A 21,054-nucleotide genomic window follows, 5' to 3' on the forward strand; every position below is an offset into this window, starting at 1 on the left:
TATTGTATATATGCCTCATTGTTGAGATCCTTTTAATATAAGTTTTAAACTCAAAACAACGTAGCATAATTATTGAAGATATCAAATAGAGAATTCTACTTTGTCTTTAATTAGAAGATTTTTAGTGTAACAGTATCAGTATATGACATACTAGTATAGTGTTACGATCTATTCAAATTATAACACGTGTATATATAATCATTAATATCAATACCCTAAATGATAAATTCGAACACATCATATTATATTAATAATTATACATATGTATTATTTGGATAGATTTGTAATATTTAGTTGGCATGCATGAAACGTAATTTGCATAGACAATAATTTTTCCTTTCAAACTATCTTCTCTTAACAAGGTTCAAAGATTTTCAAGTTCTATCACAATCATCAGTTTTTTCAATCATCATCACCATCTATCTTCTTTAAAATCATTCATAGCAATTGGTAGGGTTCTTAACTTCTTATATATTTGTGGAATTGGGGTGTCTCACAACATCCAACTACCATTGTTTTAGATTCTCTTTGTTCGTGGATCAGCTTAATTGTTTCCTCCATTCAAGTTTGTTAATTTATTTTTCATGCACATCTTCTCTCTTTCTCTATTTATTTTTTGGGTCTATTATTAAAAGTCCTTTAATTATTAAAGCATAAAAAAAAATAAAAAAAAACTTTAGCGTGCAAAGACATTGTTCCTTACTTGGTCCAACAATTAGAAATCAGATCTGCACAAATCCACATTCATATGGCATTCAAAAAGAAAATTTACATTCATATACTTCTCTATGTAGGCCTATCCAAAAGCCGTATGTACCACGCCCGCACACAATTAAAAAATGACTAAAATTCGCCTTGATCCTTAATTTTCCACGTATAACTCCAAGCCAACAACTTCAAAATGTCAAAGATTAATTTCGAATTCAATTCTCAGCATAATTAATAAATTAATGCTGTAATACAATGTTATAAAAATGACAGTTCTTGTAGTGATTAATGCTGTCAAGTTGATGGTTTTACCTTTTTGTATGCGCATGCTCTTAATTTGATAATTAACCTCAAGCAATGGAGAATATTATCATCCACTTATTACTAATACATTATAATACTAGCATTAATGCATATTATTACCCATATGCAGCTATATATTAATGTAGAATACTACTGTTAATGCTTTGCATGCTTGGAATCCACAAAGGTATGGTGGCCATGCAATGCTTTAAAAAGCTCTTGGACTGCCGTCTGCGTCAATGGAGAAACCTTACAAATTAGTTAAATAGATGTCAAGAGTCAAGACCACGATATAACCATCTGCTTTTTGCTTCCAACCCTTCTTTATATCACTAGCTGTGTATAGGATGGGGGACCTCTCTAGCTTCTTTTAGGAATGTATTAGATTAAACAAAAATAAAAATGTTTTATTTCGGTAAAAGATAGCTAGCTAGAATAAGGCGCATGTGATTTAGGCTTTAAGACTTATGCTTAGCTAGGGAGCCCTTCTCAAGAAGGATTATTTTTTATAAAATGTAAAGGAGATCAGGGGTCATCTCGTAATATGGTTCAATGATTCAAACTGTCTAATTTTTAGATCCGTATTTAAAAATTCTCTAAAAAAATGAGAAAAACAAAAACAAAACTTAAATTATTTCAGTGTTTATTTGAAATACTATGTTCATGTTAGATACTGTGTGTTTGATATTCTTTTCATTAACTTTTTTTTGTTTTCATCTTTGATAATCATGGATGAAATAAGAAAGAAAATTTTTGAAAATTGTTTTTGAATAGCATACCAAACGCCCTCAAATCTTTGATTTGGTTAGTTTTTGTAAGGATAATATTTGAATGGAAACTTTGTAAATGGAATAAATATAATGCATTGGGAGTTAGACTCACATGTCATCCGTCTTCCTTCTCATCAAAACATAAATATACCCTTTGTTAAAAAATCATCATTCAAATAAAAAATGATAAAATAGTAAACTAAAAAAATCAAATAATTAAAAAAATAAGTGCACTTTTGTCCGGATAACTTTCATGTTAAATTAGCCATTGTACAGAGTTTATTAGCACACACGGGAGAGAGTGTCAATAAACTAAATTTTTCTTTGCACGTACAACAAAAAAAAATTGTTTTATTTAAGTAATAGTTAGCTAAAATTAAGCTCGCACATGGCAATATACTAGTTTTCTTTGGGAAAAATTTTTCAAACAGGACACCTACTTTGGGGTCAATCTTAGTTTAAGACACTAGTTTGAGTTTATATTAGTGTATGACACATATTTAGGATTTGTGTTAGTTTGGGACAATCCGTCAACTCCGTTAACTTTTCCGTCCAAATAAGGGATAATTTGGTCATTTTATATTTTTAAAATAAATAAAAACTAAAAACTAAAAAAAAAAAAAGCAAAAAAGTTACTACTAAAAAGACTAATACTAAAAATATTTAAAACTAATTTTTTTAGAATTACAAAAGATTAAAACTAAACAACATTAAAACTGAAAATATTAAAATTGAAATTAAAAAAAATCAAAAAAGATTAAAATTGAAAAAAAAAACAAAAAGAATTAAACTTTCTTTCTCTCTCTCTCTCATGGATGGTGACTCAAACGGCGGCGACGCCAACTCACTGGAAGTCGTCGGGGCTGGGTGGGGGGGCTTGCGAAGGGGCGGGGCAGGCTGGTTTGGGGTGAAGGGGGGTGGTCGGGGAGGGGCTAGGTTGGGTTGGGGGGAGAGAGGCAGGGGTGGTTCTGGGTGGGGAAGAAGAAAGCGGGCGGGGGGGCTGGTGCTAGGTGGGGGGTGCGACGGGGGCTAGGACTGGGGGGAGGGGGTGCGAACCGGGTTGGGGCTGGGTTGAATGGGGTGCGATGTTGTTGAGTTGGGGAGGTGGTCGGGCAGGTTGAGAGAGAGAGAGAGAGAGAGAGAGAGAGAGAGAGAGAGAGAGAGAGAGAGAGAGAGAGAGAGAGAGAGGAGCTTGGGGTCGAGTCGGCAAGTAAGGCCTCTGCCGACGGGTAGGCTGCCGTCGACAATAGGCCGTAGGTTGGGGCGGTGTGGGTTAGGTGTAATCCTAGATCTGCTGCATCTTTTTTTTTTTTTTTGCTTCTTTTGTTATTAGTTTTAAACTTTTTAATGATCTTTTTTTCCTCCAAAAAAAAAGTTTTGATTTTTTTAAGTAGTAACCTTTGTTTTTTAGTTTTTTTCTTTTTTCTTTAATTTTTATTTGTTTTAAAAATATGAAATAACCAAATTATTTCTTATTTGGACGGAAAAGTTAACGGAGTTGACGGATTGTCCCAAACTAACACAAATCTTAAATATGTGTTCTACACTAACACAAACCCAAACTGATGTCTTAAACTAAGATTGACCCTAAAGTATGTGTCCTGTTTGAAAATTTTTCTCTTTTCTTTGTACGATAAAAAGATGTTTTATTTGTATGAAAAGTTTTTACATTTATCAAATTTATGTACTAACTTTATTTACCCAACAATGTAACAGTATTTCATTTATTCTAGTTTAATTTGGACCTCATTTGATATACAGAAGTGGTACACAAATTTAATATCTCTAGTAGTATATTGTTTGGGTAAAAGCTAGCTGGAATTGGGCGCATGTGATTTAGGCTTTAAGACGCCGCCACCCAGGAAACTTGAAATTATTTGTATAATTGAATAATACGAATATCCTCTTGGGAATAAGATTAGAATAATAATGTGGTTTCAAGGAATCTATTCTTCTTTCTTTTTCCCCTTTTTTTCTTGTCCGCTTTATTTTCCTATTTTGGGAAGAGTGGGAATCTATTCCAATATATATAACTGCTGCCCTTATAGGACAAAATGCCTGTTTGTTGATTAGGAACAAATATAATAATTTAAGGGGAAAAATAAAAAAATATATTATTGCTCCTTAAAATATTACTTACCCCTTAATTATGATAGGAGTTCTAATGTGCTTCTTAATTATGTGAAGTAGATTTTTGAACTTTTGATTGCCCACATGGTTATAAATATATGAGAAAGACACCAAAAAAAAAAAAAAAACCTTTCATAACATGTATGTATATATTTAATGTGTACTTCTTTCATTACATGACCTAAAATATGTTGAGAGATTTAGACACAATAAAATTACAGTAGTGCTAGACATCCCACATTTTTATACCATAATTTCATACCACATTATGTGGCAACTTACATGGCATTCATGCATTGGACACTAAAAAATAAAAACAAAAATTCAAAAAGAAAAAGACAAACTTTGTCTAGTAAAATAATGACACGTAAGATGGTATAAAAATATGGTATAAAAATGTGGTAAATATAGCATTGTTCATAAAATTATACACATATACATTGAAATTTCACTCTATTATAAGAGAAGAGACGTATCATGATGTGGAAGCATTTCTTGTTGTTCACTGTTAGATAATAAAAAAAGAGCTACTTTCCACGGCCTAAAAATTTAAAGAGCCCATTCCTTGATTTAAAAGTTTAGAAGATATTTGAAGGCTCCCAAATATCTGATAATTCCCCTAATTAAAAAACATATTAGTTTGCCAATGATCATTTGGTCTACTAGTTACACTCAGGGGGGGATCTACAATGGGGTCAATTGACCCCATGAACTCTGAAAACTTAGCCTATGCGAACAATCTTGACCCCATGAACTCTGAAAACTTAGCCTATGCGAACAATCTTGACCCCATGAAACCATGGTTGATGCTTGAAGATGGAGGGGCAAAGACGAGTTGCAGGTGTTTGTGAAAATGCCACAAAGAGAAAAACAGAACTGGAGAAGAAGAAGAAAGGCTGAATCACATGACAAAGATGTGGGGTTTAAGATTTGACTTGTTAAATGGCCAAAACGGTGGTCTGTTCCCACCACTCTCATAGCCACTCTCCACCCTCCCACTTCTTCCTCTGACATTTCCTCCCACAAAGCTTGGGCTTCACCTTTGGGTAAGTCTCTGTAATTTTTTGTTTTCTATTTCCTTGATATTGATATTTGATCAATAATGTTGCATGTATTTTCTATTTTTATTTTATTTAAGAGTTTATTTAAAAAAATCCATACAGGGGATGTAGAAAACAACTTAATGCAAATATGTGTTCACATTTTTATGGTATACCCCCTTTAAACATCTTTCTCTTTCTCTATTTTTGAATATAGTTGTGGGTTTTCTTTATGCAAATATTTAGGTGCCTTTTATTTTTCGATCTGTTATTCAAATGAATTTGTTAGCTTCATCATTATAATCTTGCTCGGTAAAAAACTTACATATTCTTTCCCATTCACATTTTTTGGCTATGATTTTTTTAATGTATGATAGATGACTTTAAGTAAGAGAGCACAACACCTGTAATAATTTATTTTTTTATTCCATTTTGTTTGTTAATGGCTGCTTGGTTATAATAAATTTTATTTCTTAGTTGATGTAAGGAATATACTATCAGTTTTATTATATTTTATTGGTTGATGTATTTGTATTTGTTCAAAACAAAGTGAGATAAGACTCTGGATTTCGAACTTAATCTTGACCCCATACCAAATCATTCCTGGATCCGCCACTGGTTACACTCAATCTTTTTTTTGTCAATATAAGTCCTATTTCAAAATTCATGGAGGCCAATTGAATAATAATACAAAAATATATACTGGTTTGATTTGAATGTTGTTCGGTTGCTCCTATTAAAATTTAATTAGTGTGAAAAAGTAACAGCATGCATGGTATGTTTCTCATATTATAGTCTTCCATGCTATATTCAACCTATAATCTAGAAGATGCCTGAGCTATATTGTTTAACAGATGTGAATTAATTATTGTCAAGTTGCAGAATAAAGTTTCCTATTCACACTTTGAAACTAATTGCTCTCTTCGAGGCCTTGTGGTTCTTCAGCTTGTAGAGTCTTGTTTCTTTGTTTAAACTTGGTTACGGCCTACATTTTACACGTGACAATTACCAAGTAAGAAAACTAAAACTATTAAGAAGACAAAGATATGTGAAAACGAGCAATTGAGCAGTCAAGTCTGGCTTTGCATTTGAGCTTTCCCATCTTCTGCCAATTTATAAACACAAATTATTCACAGGTCCACATCCAATGCAATTGTGCAACAAGCATTATTTGTGAGGTAAGGCTCATTAAAAAAACCTGTACTTGAGTGCAACAAAAGTTGTTGAGAATAACTTACCTGCCCCTGTGATATGGGCAGGCTTCTGTAACGGCTGAGAGAGAAAGAGAGAAGGAGGAGAGAGAGAGAGAGAGAGAGAGAGAGAGAGAGAGAGTGATGGGTTCCCCCATCGGTTTACTAAAAGAAAGCTACAGAAAAGAAATACTAAAAACAAATATCAATTCTCTCATGTCCCATTACGCACCCTTATATGAAATATATATATAGAAAATGGAAACATAACAATCCCAATAGCCATTCTATCATATAACTATCCTAGCAGCCCATTTATATCCAGCAGCCCAATAAGTAATAGCCCATCCATTAAGTGATCTATATATCTTAGTGGCCCAGTATCCCATCCCAAAGGGAGAGAGATCGAGAGAAAGGGATACCACAGCTGGTATCACGGCGACATGTAAGTCCCTCTCAAAGTTGTTCCAGCATGCCATCTACAGTTTGAACATGAGCTAAAATAATCTAACATAAAAAGAAGAAATATGCTTCTGTTTCCTGTGACCACACTTCATAAATTTACATAATAGCCCTTGATTTTGATTTCCGATACTAAACATTCTAGGTACCAAAGTTGTGGAATCGCCATAGGATCTACATTTTATTGCAACTTAATAGAATCCATCATTCTTGAATTAGTAGCTAAGTTGACTGTTTGGACAAGTAAGAAACGACAGTAAATCCACTCGCATCACAATTCCTTTTACAAATTTTCTTGAAGAGTCACCTGTGGAGGATCTTATACCATGATCCTATCTAAGAAATCCCGAGGAGATGCTAAAGAAAGAAAATGGTACGGAAAGGATGGGGATTTATAAAGGAAATTTGCATCGCTGTCAATAAATTGCTTGAACAAAGGAATTTCATGGTTCTGGTTGCATGTTCTCACATTCTTCTCTGATTGACTGGAAAAGAACGGTGGAGAGATACCGTTCACCAAAGCTTGGAAACACTACCTGTAAGCAATCAAATTCTCAAATGCATTATACACACAGGATTGAAGGCAATAGAGTATTGAGGTAATTATATAAATTGCATGCTCTACAGTGCATATATGGTTGCAAGCAAACACAATTTAAGAGTCCACATAAAAAATTCAACAATGCATATATTATTATCTGGTGCTGATCTGAGCTAATAAACTCTCCCAATCAGACATCAAAATTTCCTCGAAAGTACTGATTCATGAACAATCAGGAAATTTAGGATGCTTCTATTGCCGGACTGCACAAAATCCAACCAATCAAGCACATGCCAAACCATGGAGTGACTTTATTCCTTTTACAATACTTGCAATAACAATATCACACCAATCAAGCACATGCCAAACCATGGTGGAAGGATTTTCTTCTGCATACTGTCCTGGATGTGATACAATGTCTAAGTTCGTATGGACTGCTGAAAGTTAGCTGGATGGGCTGACTTTTAGCACATCCTATGGTCCTGCGTTCATGTGAGTGTGCACACATGTGTGAAGGAATGATCTCTTGTCACACAGTTTGACATGTTTGGCTGTCCATCAAGACAACAAACTCATACATGATATTCACCTACTGAACAGCTCTTACTGACAGTGTGGCAACATAACATACCAAATTGCATGACAAGAGAAAATTACTCTACATACATAATGTATAGGCCCAAAAATGACCAGCTTAGACATGCGCCGAACACTAGAATTCATGAATGAGTAAAAAGTCCCACAAGAAAAATAAATAGATTGGTTGATAAACAAGAATCAGCCCAAGACCCAATGACTTATAGTCTTTTGGATCGAATGGTTTCAATCATGTAACCAACTCAGGACCTAAATCACTTGCAATTGAGAAGCCAACACTTCTAATCAAGATCAGAGCCAACAATCAATTGTAGGAAATATGTATCCAATGAAACCATCTATTCTCTTTTTCCAGTCAAATGAAACCATCACACGAGTGAAACATTCAAACACAAAAGTCTAGATTTTCATAGTCCCACCCCAATGGTTGGATATTTGTATCCAATGAATCCATCTCTTTCTTCTTTCTTTTTTTTTTTTTGTTCTCCCAGTCAAATCAAGCCATCTCACAACTAAAAAAATTCTAACATAAGAGTCTAGATTTCCATAGTCCCGCTCCAACCTTCGACCACAAAGTTAATATAAAAGGATTATCCCAATATTTGAGCATCTTCCTCAGATGGTCCATTTAAATTTTAGGGCCTATGCCATCTTCTGTAGTCAGTATAATGTTTTCTACTATCAAATGTAAACATTTGTTTCTCCTTCTGTCCTCTCCCCTCCCCCCTCCCCCCCTCCTCTTTCTCTGGAAAACCAAATAATGCTTAAGCTCAACTCACAGTGTGTACATTCCATCAGTTTCAAACAGAAAAGTAATCTTTAAGGGAACAAATAGAGAGATGATATACCGTGATAAGCTTCCCTGCATTTTCAGGCCTCTTACCAACCTTTAACGCGGCAGCAGCTGCTGCTCCAGAAGAAATGCCAACCTGATATAAAATGAAGGTAACCATTAAAACTAAAAAAAAAAAAAATTATATTAATTTGAGCAATACAGCACCAGCCTAGTAGACATATTATAGCAAGAGGAAGGAGAGAGAGAGAGAGAGAGAGAGAGAGAGCTCCTGTTGGTAGTTTGTTTGGCAGGAGGGAATAGGGGAAAAGTTGAGCTTAAAAGTGAAAAGAGTAGAAGACAACTCAAGTAAGACCCAGGGATTTAATGGCCAAGACACAGGAATTCAATGGCCTTACATACTTGAAAAATTATTTTGTAGTTTTATGTTTCTTAAAACGCACTATGCTAACTTGAACCTATCAAGGGACATGAGCAAGGTTGGCGTACGCCTCTGTGGTGAGAGGTACACGCCTTTTGCAGAGGCGGCACTATCTGATGAAGAGGCGTAACCCTTATGCAACATGGATGACCTTTTTTTTTTTGAAAACTTTCAGACAAAACAATGTCATTTTGTCTCTTTTGTGTCTCTCTTTAAATGAAACTGTGCATTTCATGCCCAGCCAACCCCTTCTTCTCCTCCCACCTGATACCCAGCCCAAATTAGGTTTTCATTTAAATGCAACCAGCTGCCCCTTCTTCCCCTTCGCTCCCGACATACACCCCTTCTTCCCCTCTGTTTTTTATCTTCTTTCTTTGTCTTTCCCATCTTTTCCTTCATTGATATGTTTCAATCATTTTCTTATCTGTTGGACCTACCCACCTGTTGTGTTTTTGTCTCGTCGGAAATTTCTGGAGGAAGCTACAGTTCTGGCCAAGAGCAGTAGGGAGACTGGGCAGTGGGGTAGTTTGTTGTTTTCCTAGTGGGGTACGATTTTGGAAGACAAATAGGACTTGCACAAGACTTTCCTAGTGTGGGAAGGAGTTCTAAAGGGTTTTCCTTGTGTACAAGGGAATAGAATTAGCTAATAGGTAGATTACCTAATTCTATTAGGATTAGGAATCCATATTGTAAGAGGTAAGTCTATGCTCTATAAATAGGCTGCTGCAAGTCTCATAAATATATATATATAGCTAGAGACTTCTAGGGAAGAAACTCAAAGGGAGACTCGGGTTAGAGACTCAAGGGTGAGTGACTTCAAGGGAAGGGTTTTTCAAGAGGAAAAAACACAAGAGAGCTATTTGTGCAAGAGAGAAGAGAGCGGCTGCAGAGTTGGGTAGTCTAGGGTTTCAATAAGTTCTTGTACTCTTATTCTATACATAGTGCAGCTGTGATTCTCTAAGGATCACACGGGGACGTAGGCAAAGTTCGCCGAACCTCGATAACAAATCTTGGTGTTCTTTGTGTTTACTTTTGCTGCCATATTGTGTGTTGTTTGCTATATCTGTTTTAACTCTAGAATACATCAAGGACAAGATCACAGGGGGTGTTAATTCACTACAATTGGTATCAGAGCCAGGTTGGTAATAGGTGTCCGCGATGTTTAGAGGAGGTCGAAGCATGGACTTAGGGGATTTAAGGCCTGCTTTGAAGCCATATGATGGCAAGGATGATTTTACAGATTGGCAACGGATGATGAAGAACGTGCTGGTGCAGCAGGATCTGGATGATGCACTTCTTGGTGAGAAGCCGACAACCACGTCAGAAGGAACATAGAACAAGGTTCTCAAGAAGGCCAAGAGTTCAATAGAGATCCACCTCACAAGATCCGTGAGGTCTCACATCATAGAGGCGATGACAGCAAAAGAAGCATGGGACAAGTTAGAGAGTGTTTATATGGGCAAGACGGTGTCCAATAAACTCTTCTTGAAGGATGAACTCTTCGGGCTTCGACTAGAAGAAGGTGGAGATGTAGCGGATCATGTATGCAAATTTCAGCATTGCATAGCTAATCTCGACAAGGTCGAAGAAGTTTACAAGGATGATGATAAGGCTATCATCTTGCTGAGATCCCTGCCATCTTCTTTCAAGCACTTCCGAACAACTTTGATGTTTGGAAAGGAGACTCTAAAGCTTGATGACGTGGTGCAAGCGCTCCAGTCATATGCAAAGTTAGATGATTTAACTGAAGGCACTCAGTCATCACAAGGCCTTTACGCTAAGGGCAAGGAGAAGAGTCGAGGGAAGGAAAGGAGGGGCAGATCTAGCAAAAAGGGGAAGTCCAATGATTCCGATGAAGAAGGTGGTTGCTTCGAGTGTGGTTCACTAGACCACTGGAAAAGGGATTGCCAGATATGGCTGGAGAAGAAGAAGAAAAGGGATGAAAACTCAAGTAACGTCGTGGTCGACGATGGGGAGCTTTTGGTGGTATCTTCAGGTAATTCTACTCCACATGCTTGGTATTTGGACTCCGGATGTAGTTTTCATATGTGTGCAAACAAGGAGTGGTTTCATACATATGAGGAATCTAGTAAGGGCAAAGTTTTGTTGGGGGATAACTCTGTGTGCAAGATTCATGGCGTCGGCACAGTCAAGGTGAAGATGCAAGATGGAATTGTTAGGTTGCTTGGGAATGTGCGATATATTCCTACATTAAAAAGAAATCTTATCTCTCTTGGAACTCTAGAGAAGAATGGGTATGCATTCAAGTCTAGAGCAGGGAAGCTCCAAGTCTCAAAAGGATTAAGTGTGATCCTGAAGGGAGTTGTGCAATCTAATAATCTCTACAAGCTTTCCGGGGTTACAGTGATAGGTGGAGCAGCTGCGTCTACCAAAGAGAGCTTGGATGTTGAGCTCATGGAGCATTGTAACAAGGGAGAGCAAGGGCATCATCTCACAAAGGAAGAGTCTCATCAAATAAGTGCTACGGCTAAGGAAGAAGAAGCAACAAATCATGATTGTTGCTTGGTTAGTTATTCATCAAAGATTGACTTCAAGGATGCAGCAAGGGAAGTCAATAAAGATGAGGAAGGTTTGATTGTTGTTAAGGAAGATGCAACCATAAAGGCAATCAAGGTGGTTATGAAGGTAAATCCAGTTCAAGAGAAGGCCAACTCTGAGCTGGTGGAGCATAACACAAGGGTTGAAGAGTTTGGGCAGCAACAACAATCAACAAAGGTTCAAGAACAGGTGGAGAAAAAGAGCACAAGGCAGTCCAAGCCCAAAAGTACCATCAAGCTAACTCATAAGTTTTGGTGGGAAAATGACAGAGGTTACTATGGTGTTAGTAAGGGAAATCCGGCTACATTCAAGGGGGCTTGTGAGAGTAAGGAATGGGAACGTCGGAGGTGTGCTAGGTTGTCTCTACAAAGGAACTTCAGTTGGAAGTTAGTTCCTAAATCCAAGGAGAACGTTGGCTATGAATGGGTTTATGGAACAAAAGGCGAAGAGAATCTTGAGGCTGCAATTAAGATTCGAAGGTACAAGCTCGGGGTGAGCTTGCTTAATCTTCAAAGTTAGTTGATTGAGGTGGAGCACCTTCTCACTTAAGGTGCATTGAGGCAATAGGTTTTTTGCCAATGTGAAGGGGTTCTTGGAGGTTTGTTCGAGGTTACTTCAAGACTAGAGAATATCTCGAAGGTACAACATTCATGGCTTTGGTTCCGACTCGCCAAGGTGGAGATTGTTGTGTTTTTGTCTCGTCGGAAATTTCTGGAGGAAGCTACAGTTCTGGCCAAGAGCAGTAGGGAGACTGGGCAGTGGGGTAGTTTGTTGTTTTCCTAGTGGGGTACGATTTTGGAAGACAAATAGGACTTGCACAAGACTTTCCTAGTGTGGGAAGGAGTTCTAAAGGGTTTTCCTTGTGTACAAGGGAATAGAATTAGCTAATAGGTAGATTACCTAATTCTATTAGGATTAGGAATCCATATTGTAAGAGGTAAGTCTATGCTCTATAAATAGGCTGCTGCAAGTCTCATAAATATATATATATAGCTAGAGACTTCTAGGGAAGAAACTCAAAGGGAGACTCGGGTTAGAGACTCAAGGGTGAGTGACTTCAAGGGAAGGGTTTTTCAAGAGGAAAAAACACAAGAGAGCTATTTGTGCAAGAGAGAAGAGAGCGGCTGCAGAGTTGGGTAGTCTAGGGTTTCAATAAGTTCTTGTACTCTTATTCTATACATAGTGCAGCTGTGATTCTCTAAGGATCACACGGGGACGTAGGCAAAGTTCGCCGAACCTCGATAACAAATCTTGGTGTTCTTTGTGTTTACTTTTGCTGCCATATTGTGTGTTGTTTGCTATATCTGTTTTAACTCTAGAATACATCAAGGACAAGATCACAGGGGGTGTTAATTCACTACACCACCCTGTTTGTTCAATGATCAATGGGTCTACTAGAGCTACCCACTTTGATCAATTAGCCAAACTTATTACCATATATGAAATCACTGAAGTTCGACCTAGTGGTAGTTTTATGGGAATTTTATCTATCAAATGTAGGATATTTATTTAAGAATGGAGCAACTTATTACCAGCTCTATTTGGTCAATTAACCAACTTATTACCAGCTCTGTTTTCTAACTTTATTTATGTGCACTCTACTTTATATAACATAGTTTTCTTTTATTATAATAATTTGTCCCAAAAAGCTTATGCCTCAACGCCTCACCTCTACACCTTGCCATTTTGAACATTGAGAATAACCATAACAAAAATGTTTTCAAAAAGAAAAGTATGTGCCAATTATCAAACTCACAGGTCAAGGAAAGGTGTATAAGTTCAAAGATTATCCTATTCCCAGTTCTTCTGTAGTTGTAACATAAAACTATGTTGTGCTGTTTTAGTGTTTTCATGTGTATGCACTGAAGACATGCAAATACTCTGGAGAATATAAAGGACTAAGTTTTAATTTTGCCTTCATCTCAATATAAATTTGATTGGAAAGTAGAAGGCACAAACCAACAAGCCTTCCTGGAGTGCTAATTGCTTTGCTGTTTCAACAGCTTCATCACTTGAGATCTGCCACATAACACATTGACACTCTGTGAGAAATGAACTAGAAACCAACTTCACAAGGACCTGATGTGATTAACTGTAGATAGATGCATGACTAGCAAAATAACATTTTGACAGGATCAATTAGAAAGGAACCAAGATTTCTATCGAAAAAGTCAACATAATTGCAATTACTTGTACCTTAATAACTTGGCAAGTTAGCTTTGATATAAAAAGATTTCTATTGAAAAAGTCAACATAATTGCAATTACTTGTACCTTAATAACTTGGCAAGTTAGCTTTGATATAAAAAGATTTCAAAACTTAAATCAAGAATAAAGAGAGAAAGAAACAGACACATTAAGAAAATAAATAGAATAAATTGTAATAAGATTTTAGACCTCTATAATTTCATCAACAACATCCTGGTGCAAATTTCTGGGAATAAATCCAGCTCCAATCCCTTGAATCTTGTGGGGACCTGTTTTTTTTCGAAAGTGAAAAGTAAACAAACATGTAAATAACTAACATATTATAGAAAAATTTGAAAAAATGCACACACACTGAAATGATTAGAAGGATGATCCTTTATCTTACCAGGCTTTCCACCTGAAAGGATGTTGCTTTCTGAGGGTTCTACACCAATAACCTGTTACTTTAAAGGTCAGATGATGGCACTTAAATGGCAACACAGAGAACAAAAAGGGACAAAAAATAAATACAGAGAAATGAAAAAAAAACAAATGCAAAAGAAGAGAAACTCTCTCTCTGAAAATAATTTGCCCACCGCCAGTACACACATATACAAGGATCTGCTTCAAATTAGAATTTCCCTCTAATTGACACATTCAAGGCAAGTCTATCACATCCTGGCTGATCAGCATCTTTACATAAATATTTTGGCAATTATGAATCAGGAAAAAAGAAAATACCTTTATTTTAGGATTATTCTCTTTAAGGAACCGTCCTACCCCAGAAATGGTTCCACCAGTTCCAATTCCTCCAATAAATATATCCACCTTGCCTCTTGTATCTTCCCAGATCTCTGGACCAGTTGTCTCATAGTGTACCTGCATACAGAACATATAAAAGATTTATACACATTTGGAAGCCAGAATGTTATTACACTATAACTAGATTGATCACTATGCCAATTTCTCATGGTAAGGTGACAAAGGTCAAACCCCACATGCTCTAATATAGACTCCTTGTAAAAGCAATCTAATCATTTACAGCTAACTTGTTGCAAGCACATCATCAAAACCATCCCAAAAAGTGAACATATCTATCATCAAAGAAGAAAAACCAATCTACCAAGAGACATACTTTTTTTCATAAAAGAAAAAAAAAAAAAAAAGGTAAAATATCGCTTGGAGTTGATTTGCCTATACCAGCTAATTTGTACAATTTATTTGCTTTCCAAGATCAAGCTCATGCACAATAATGACTGTACTTTGGGCTGCAGGCATTTCAGAATACTATATAGATTTCAGAAAAAGTACAGTGACATAAAATGTAAAGCTCAGCATAGCAGAAATATTCCTTTGGACCAGATACAAGCACCATTTCTACCATCACTGTGAACACTTGTACAATCTCCCCAGCAAATATGACTTTTCTTGTCTTTTTGGGTGGGCATATGACAATAAACAAAAATAAACAAAGAAACATGGAAACATGGTAGTTAAAAAAAATGTAACTTGTGGCTGCTAGATTTAAAAAATCCCCATGTTTAACAAAGTGGGAATAGGAAGCCAAGACACCTTAGGATTAGCAGGATTGTCAAACTGTTGAAGCATATATGCATTAGGTGTACTTTTGAATATTTCTTCAGCTTTCTGAACTGCTCCTTTCATGCCCTTTGCTGAATCTGTCAAAACAAGCTCAGCTCCAAATGCCTTGAAAAGAACCCTTCTTTCCAAACTCATTGAAGCTGGCATTGTCAGGATGAGTTTATATCCTTTAGTGGCAGCTATAAATGCAAGACCAATGCCTGTGTTTCCACTAGTGGGTTCCACCAGAACACTCTAAAAAATAAATGAGAAAGAACCTGTCAGTATGTTAAGAAAGCAATGAAAAAGAAACCATATGAAGCTTCATAGTTTGGCTGGTTTTACAAGAACCAAAACCACAAAATAATCCAAACATGTGAATCATCCACCCTTTTTCAAATGACAATACCAGACAGCCATATCATCAATTGATAATTAAAACTAGGGCAAGGTACAAGTTTTAAACAGCAAGCCCAATTTATTTGTTTAAAACAATTATCACAGGAATGGTCATTGCATATATCCATACTTTGTTACAAGAATTGTCCAACGAAAGTCTAGAGGGATACACTCATGAAACATGTAGCCAATATTTAATTAATTACAGGAAGAAATATAGCAAGGTGCATGCAGCTAGGAGAGGCCAGCATCACGGTTATGATATAGGCATTTCTTAGAACTACCCCTCCGCAACATTAACCCTAATTTGAATTGATTCATGAACCAAAAAGCCAATTCCTAATCATATAGTGAATCGCTTTAGGCATCACATTTGACCAGGAATTCATGCCCATTAAATTGCATACTTCTGTAGGGTTTTCGTCAAGTTTATTATTGTTGAGGTGGTGAATCCAGGTCAGAGCTACCTTGTTTTAGAAAAGTGTCAAAATGAAAGAAAAAAAAATCTCCAGCAATGCTGCCTAGTTCAAGAGCATATTACTCATTTCGCACGCATGCTATATTCCTTTTTCCCAAGTGCAACATAAGAGTTATATCTACAGTCAGTTACCTGTCCAGGCTTTATAAGGCCTCTTTGCTCAGCATCAGTTATCATACTGTACCCTATCCTGAAGATGAAATCAGAAACAATAACAGGGATATTAACCATAAATTATTGACGGTATATCTCTATAGTATTGAGGATAGAAATGAAGATATTAGATTTCATTAAAATAAGACATGCACAATTATATAAGCCGCAACATTATTATCCTGAACCTAGAACACAAGGTATGGGATCCTTGGTTGGTTGTGAACTGATAACCATATTCCATACAATTGTCAATGACAGACAACTATAGCGAACAACCCTAGTGAGATAACCTTTTGAAAAAACCTTTAATTAAAGATAATGAAAGATGAGAACTTATTCTCCATATTTTCCATTATTCTTTTTTGGCCAACCCTATTTTTCATTATTCAAAAATTAAAAAAAAAATTAAAAGCAGAGCCCACTGTCATGTAATAATATTTCAATTCTCATATCAATCTTGGGCTTTTTTTCTTTTCTTATATTAGTCTGATCATAATGTTTTCAGACCAAGTAGAAGGATACAAGATGCTCATTGTGTTTAGTGCCCAGAATGGCAGTCATTGCTTCCTCACCTGTCCTTGACACTGCAACATGGCTCCATAATCTCAAGCTTTGCAGCAATGTTTGCAACAGACCCTTTTACAATATTATTCAGGTACACCATTGGTGTTTTCCCAATGAGCTGCACACAAAATTAACCAGCATAACATATGAATAAACAAAAAACCTAGGAACTTCAAGTTTAGAAAAAATCATAATTATTTTAAACACATGGTTTCTAGTGACTCAATACTGCTACACTAAATGTTAAGAAGGGTTTCAAACAAAAGAAAAAAATTAAATAAATGTTAAGAAGGGGGGAAGTATGTCCAACAAAATTCAAAGAATATCATCACTAATATCAAAATCTCAACTCAGCATAAAAATTTACCATTCATTCTTATCTATCTATTATCTTAGATGACATAAGGCAAAAGAATTGATAGGATTTATTTTGAATCCTGATAGATACCACAGAAGAAAGAGACATGTGTTGTTTTCTACAACATAGAAAACTAAAAGAAAATCTCCGATTGGTTTGTAGTGTAGATTTGGAATAGGCCGCATGAAAGGTGAAAAAATAATCTTTAATAGTATACAGTATGCTATGCATATTGAAATTGGCTTTTGCAGACATAGACTTCTCAGTATGAAAAAAAACTAGAAGCTTCCCATAAAGTGATCTAAAATATTTTTTTCCTTAACCAAAGTAAGGCGAAACCACATGACAAAACACAGTTTAAATTTCTCAGCATCTACAATTCAATGAACTCCAGTTTTGCTAATATAAAAACAACATAAGTCAATCATGATGAAAGTTATACAATGTAGCATTTGAATAGAAAGAGAAATGAATCATATGATTTCTAAATTTCCATGCAGCTTAACTAATATACACCGACTTTCATGGACTATTCCAAACCTTCCTTATAACTAGAACATAGTTATTTAAACATGTCCCAAATTTTTCAAAGCCGATGTCTATTCATTTATTCAATCAAAAAACAAATGAATGTTGCCCTAATCACGAAAATTGTCAAAAGTTTAAGTAACTCGAATTCTCAAACTTCCACCCTCAGTGTAGAACTGAATCTTTTTATTTCCTTTTAAATTGAATTTTACAATTTTCAATATATTTTTTTATAAAATAAGCAACTTAATAGTGCCGGTGTATAGTTTGAGAAAACAATTTATTTGCTCATCAAGAAACAGTTGATGTTATTGAAATAAAAAATATATAAAAAAAAAGTGTACATGAGTTGGCACCCCCTTGGTAAAATTTTATTTACTTATCAAATATATATAACAAAATAAAATAGCACAAAACTGATTCAAAAATACCCAAAATCCATCCTTTTTATATTGTGTGAGCAACCACACAAGTCCCAGTCTCCCAGAAATACTTTGATATAGAGAATCTTTTAAGCTCACAAAATCAATAACTTGGATTAACTTAAAAAAGAGCAATGAAGGTGACCTACACCATCGACCCTATGAATATTTAAAGAGTACTCAAATGTGTCACCTAAATAGTGGATCAAAATTCAAAAGAATTAAAAAATAAAATAAAATCTTTGGCCATCTGTTATTGAACTGAGATCCCTAAATAAGAGCAAGAGTTGACCATATCAAGTACACGGAAATAAAAAATCAAAAGAAAAAGGGCGAAAACTACCTATCTCTTGTTCTCACAAGTTATACAATCCCAGAAATGGTAGTTTTTTCTTGTTAATTGACATATAAAAATATATACTTTTCAAAAAAACAAATGATAATATAAAATAACATAGTAATAACCTGAAGTAATCAAATACATTGTTTTCCTGTCTTTTCATCACCAGAAAATCTAACCCCAAGCTTACGCACAGTAAGAGTTGACCTAACAAGCATCATACAAAAACCCCAAAAATAAAAAAATAAAACCAGTACAAATATATAGGCCTCGTTTGATGCATAGGATTGGATTGGATGGGTTAAATGGCTAAGTTCATGTGTATTCAAGGAAGAAGATAGAGGGTGTTTTCTAACTTGAACGAAGAAGATGAGAAGAAGATTGATTAGCCATAAGGGGTAACTTATCCCCACTAATCCCACCATTTTTGTGGGGATTGGAAAAGTTTCCCTTATGACTAATCCATCTTATTCCTTCAGTTAGAAGCTTCTTCATTAAATACACATGAATCTAGCCATTTGACCTATCTAATCCAATCCAATTCTATGCATCAAAAGAGGCCTAAGCCATCTATAGTTTCAACAAATCAAATTGACCCACTTTATAATTTTGATAATTTACAAAGGAAAATAAAAATAACGACTTAATTTCTCACCTCTGTCACATCTTCACTATTCACAGTAGTTGAAAATGAATTTCCGGATAATTAAAAGAAGAACCAATTACAAGTCCACAAACTACTCCATCAGTAACATCAATATGAATGAAACGAGGTCTACCAATACCAATACCCATGTACTAAGAACTAAGCAGCTTAATTTGATCAAACTTCTATAATTTAAAGTCATATTCAAATCAAAAACCAACCCAGTTCATCTTTCCCGCAAACAAAGTCAGATATGGTATTACCTGAGTAACATCTTCAGCAATGTTGAGACCCTCAACCGCTGTCTGTGACTTCACAGACACAGCCTTGCACACCACAGAGCCAGCTGAAGAAGTCTTCCCTTTGTGACACATGTTCTTGCTCTTGTTGTTGTTTGACCTTAGAGTCAGAGACGTGGTGGTGGGGCCCACCAGCCATTTGGGAGTGGGGAGTTCTGATTTGGGGCTGCAGAGACAGGATGTCAACGGATTGGTCAGAGAAGCAGAACCCATCTTTTCTCTGCTTTTGCTCTCGCTCTCTCTCTTTCTCTGAGCAAAGTGACTGGGTACTTTGGTTCTCTACTTCTTATTGTTTCGTGGTTATAAGTGTGGTGTGGGTCAGTGGGTGTGGATTCTGTACGGTTCTAATTATATAATACCGGTGGGTCCTTTTTTCTTTTTCTTTTTTTCTGTACGGTTCTAATTGTATAATACCGATTATAATTTGAGAAATTTTAATTTTTTAACATCCTATAAACTATTTTGACCCCCTACCCCAAATCTTACTATTATAACCCTTTTGCATTTTTTCAGACAAAAATACTCTTATACAAATACCATGTGGCGACCATGTAGTGAGTCAAGTTACTGTAATAGCCAAACCTGCCTCCATCTTCTTCCTGCAGCAACCATGGAGAGCGACATTCATCACCGGCCAACGCCCATCATCTCCTCTCTCTATCTATCTCTCATTTTCTCTCAAACCAAATCTGAAAAAAATAAATAAATAAATTTAAAAAACAAAAACAAAAAAACAAAATTTGAAAATCCAGATTTGGGTTTTCTCTAAATGGGTTGAGAAGGAAGGTAGAGAGACAGAGACAAAGACAGAGAAAGATAGACAAAGATGAGATGTTGGTGGGGGTGGTGGAGGATGGTGGTGGGCACCGACTAGCAACCCATCATCTTCTCTTTCAACCCAAATCTAAAAAAAATAAAAATAATATTTGAAAACCTAGATCTGTTAGAATGTGCTATGGCCAGATCTGGTTGAATTTTTAGTCGCTACATGGTCGAATTTTTGGTCGCCACATAGTAGAATATGCTATAGTCATACCATGTAGCGACCAAAAATTCGACCATTTGGCGACTGAAAATTCAACCAGATCTAGGTTTTTTAGAAAAAAACTCATTTAGAGGGTATTGCTGGGTTTTTTTGTAAGTTTTTCTTCATTAGATTTTGCTGGGTTTGCTGTCGCATCTGTTGGGTTTACTACAGCGGCAAGGGTAGGAGCGCCGACGGCTGGGACTGAGAGTGGCGCTGAGACGATGGGGCAGTGGTTGGTTGGGGAGGAAGAAAGGAAGGGAGGGGAAGAGAGAGAAAAAAAGAAAAAAAAAAAGTTTTATATGGAGGATATTATGGATATTTCATAGGCAAAAAGGTTATAAAAGTAAAATTTGGAGCTAAGGGTCAAAATAGTTTATGAGGTATTAAAAATGATTATTGATTAAAATTTCTCTTATAATTTCCTCTTTAAAGTTAGCTGATTTTTTTAGACCCAATTTATCAGTCACCTACTTCACCCAAAGTCGTTAGAACCTCAACCAAGAGCACAACTCCTTCCTCAGCCTCGTAGTTAACTAATTAGGAGTTTAAAGATGTA

The 21,054-nt window shown here is 35.9% G+C and overlaps 1 protein-coding gene across 1 annotated transcript; it reads right to left on the minus strand.

Moving 5' to 3' along the window:
• Positions 1–6,634: 6,634 nt before the first annotated feature.
• Positions 6,635–19,750, minus strand: LOC147293333 (cysteine synthase-like). The gene is made up of 10 exons (XM_086232329.1): positions 19,436–19,750; positions 16,887–16,996; positions 16,291–16,348; positions 15,273–15,536; positions 14,442–14,579; positions 14,107–14,158; positions 13,911–13,990; positions 13,474–13,533; positions 8,590–8,670; positions 6,635–7,139 (listed from the first exon to the last, which is right to left on the minus strand). Exons 1-10 carry the CDS (start codon positions 19,682–19,684, stop codon positions 7,047–7,049), a joined length of 1,185 nt encoding a protein of 394 aa, XP_086088455.1. The 5' UTR covers positions 19,685–19,750; the 3' UTR covers positions 6,635–7,046.
• Between the last annotated feature and the right edge of the window lie 1,304 nt (positions 19,751–21,054).

The sequence above is a fragment of the Dryas octopetala genome, chromosome 2 (assembly GCF_963921425.1).
Source record: "Dryas octopetala chromosome 2, drDryOcto1.1, whole genome shotgun sequence".
In the NCBI taxonomy this organism is placed as follows: Eukaryota; Viridiplantae; Streptophyta; class Magnoliopsida; order Rosales; family Rosaceae; genus Dryas; species Dryas octopetala.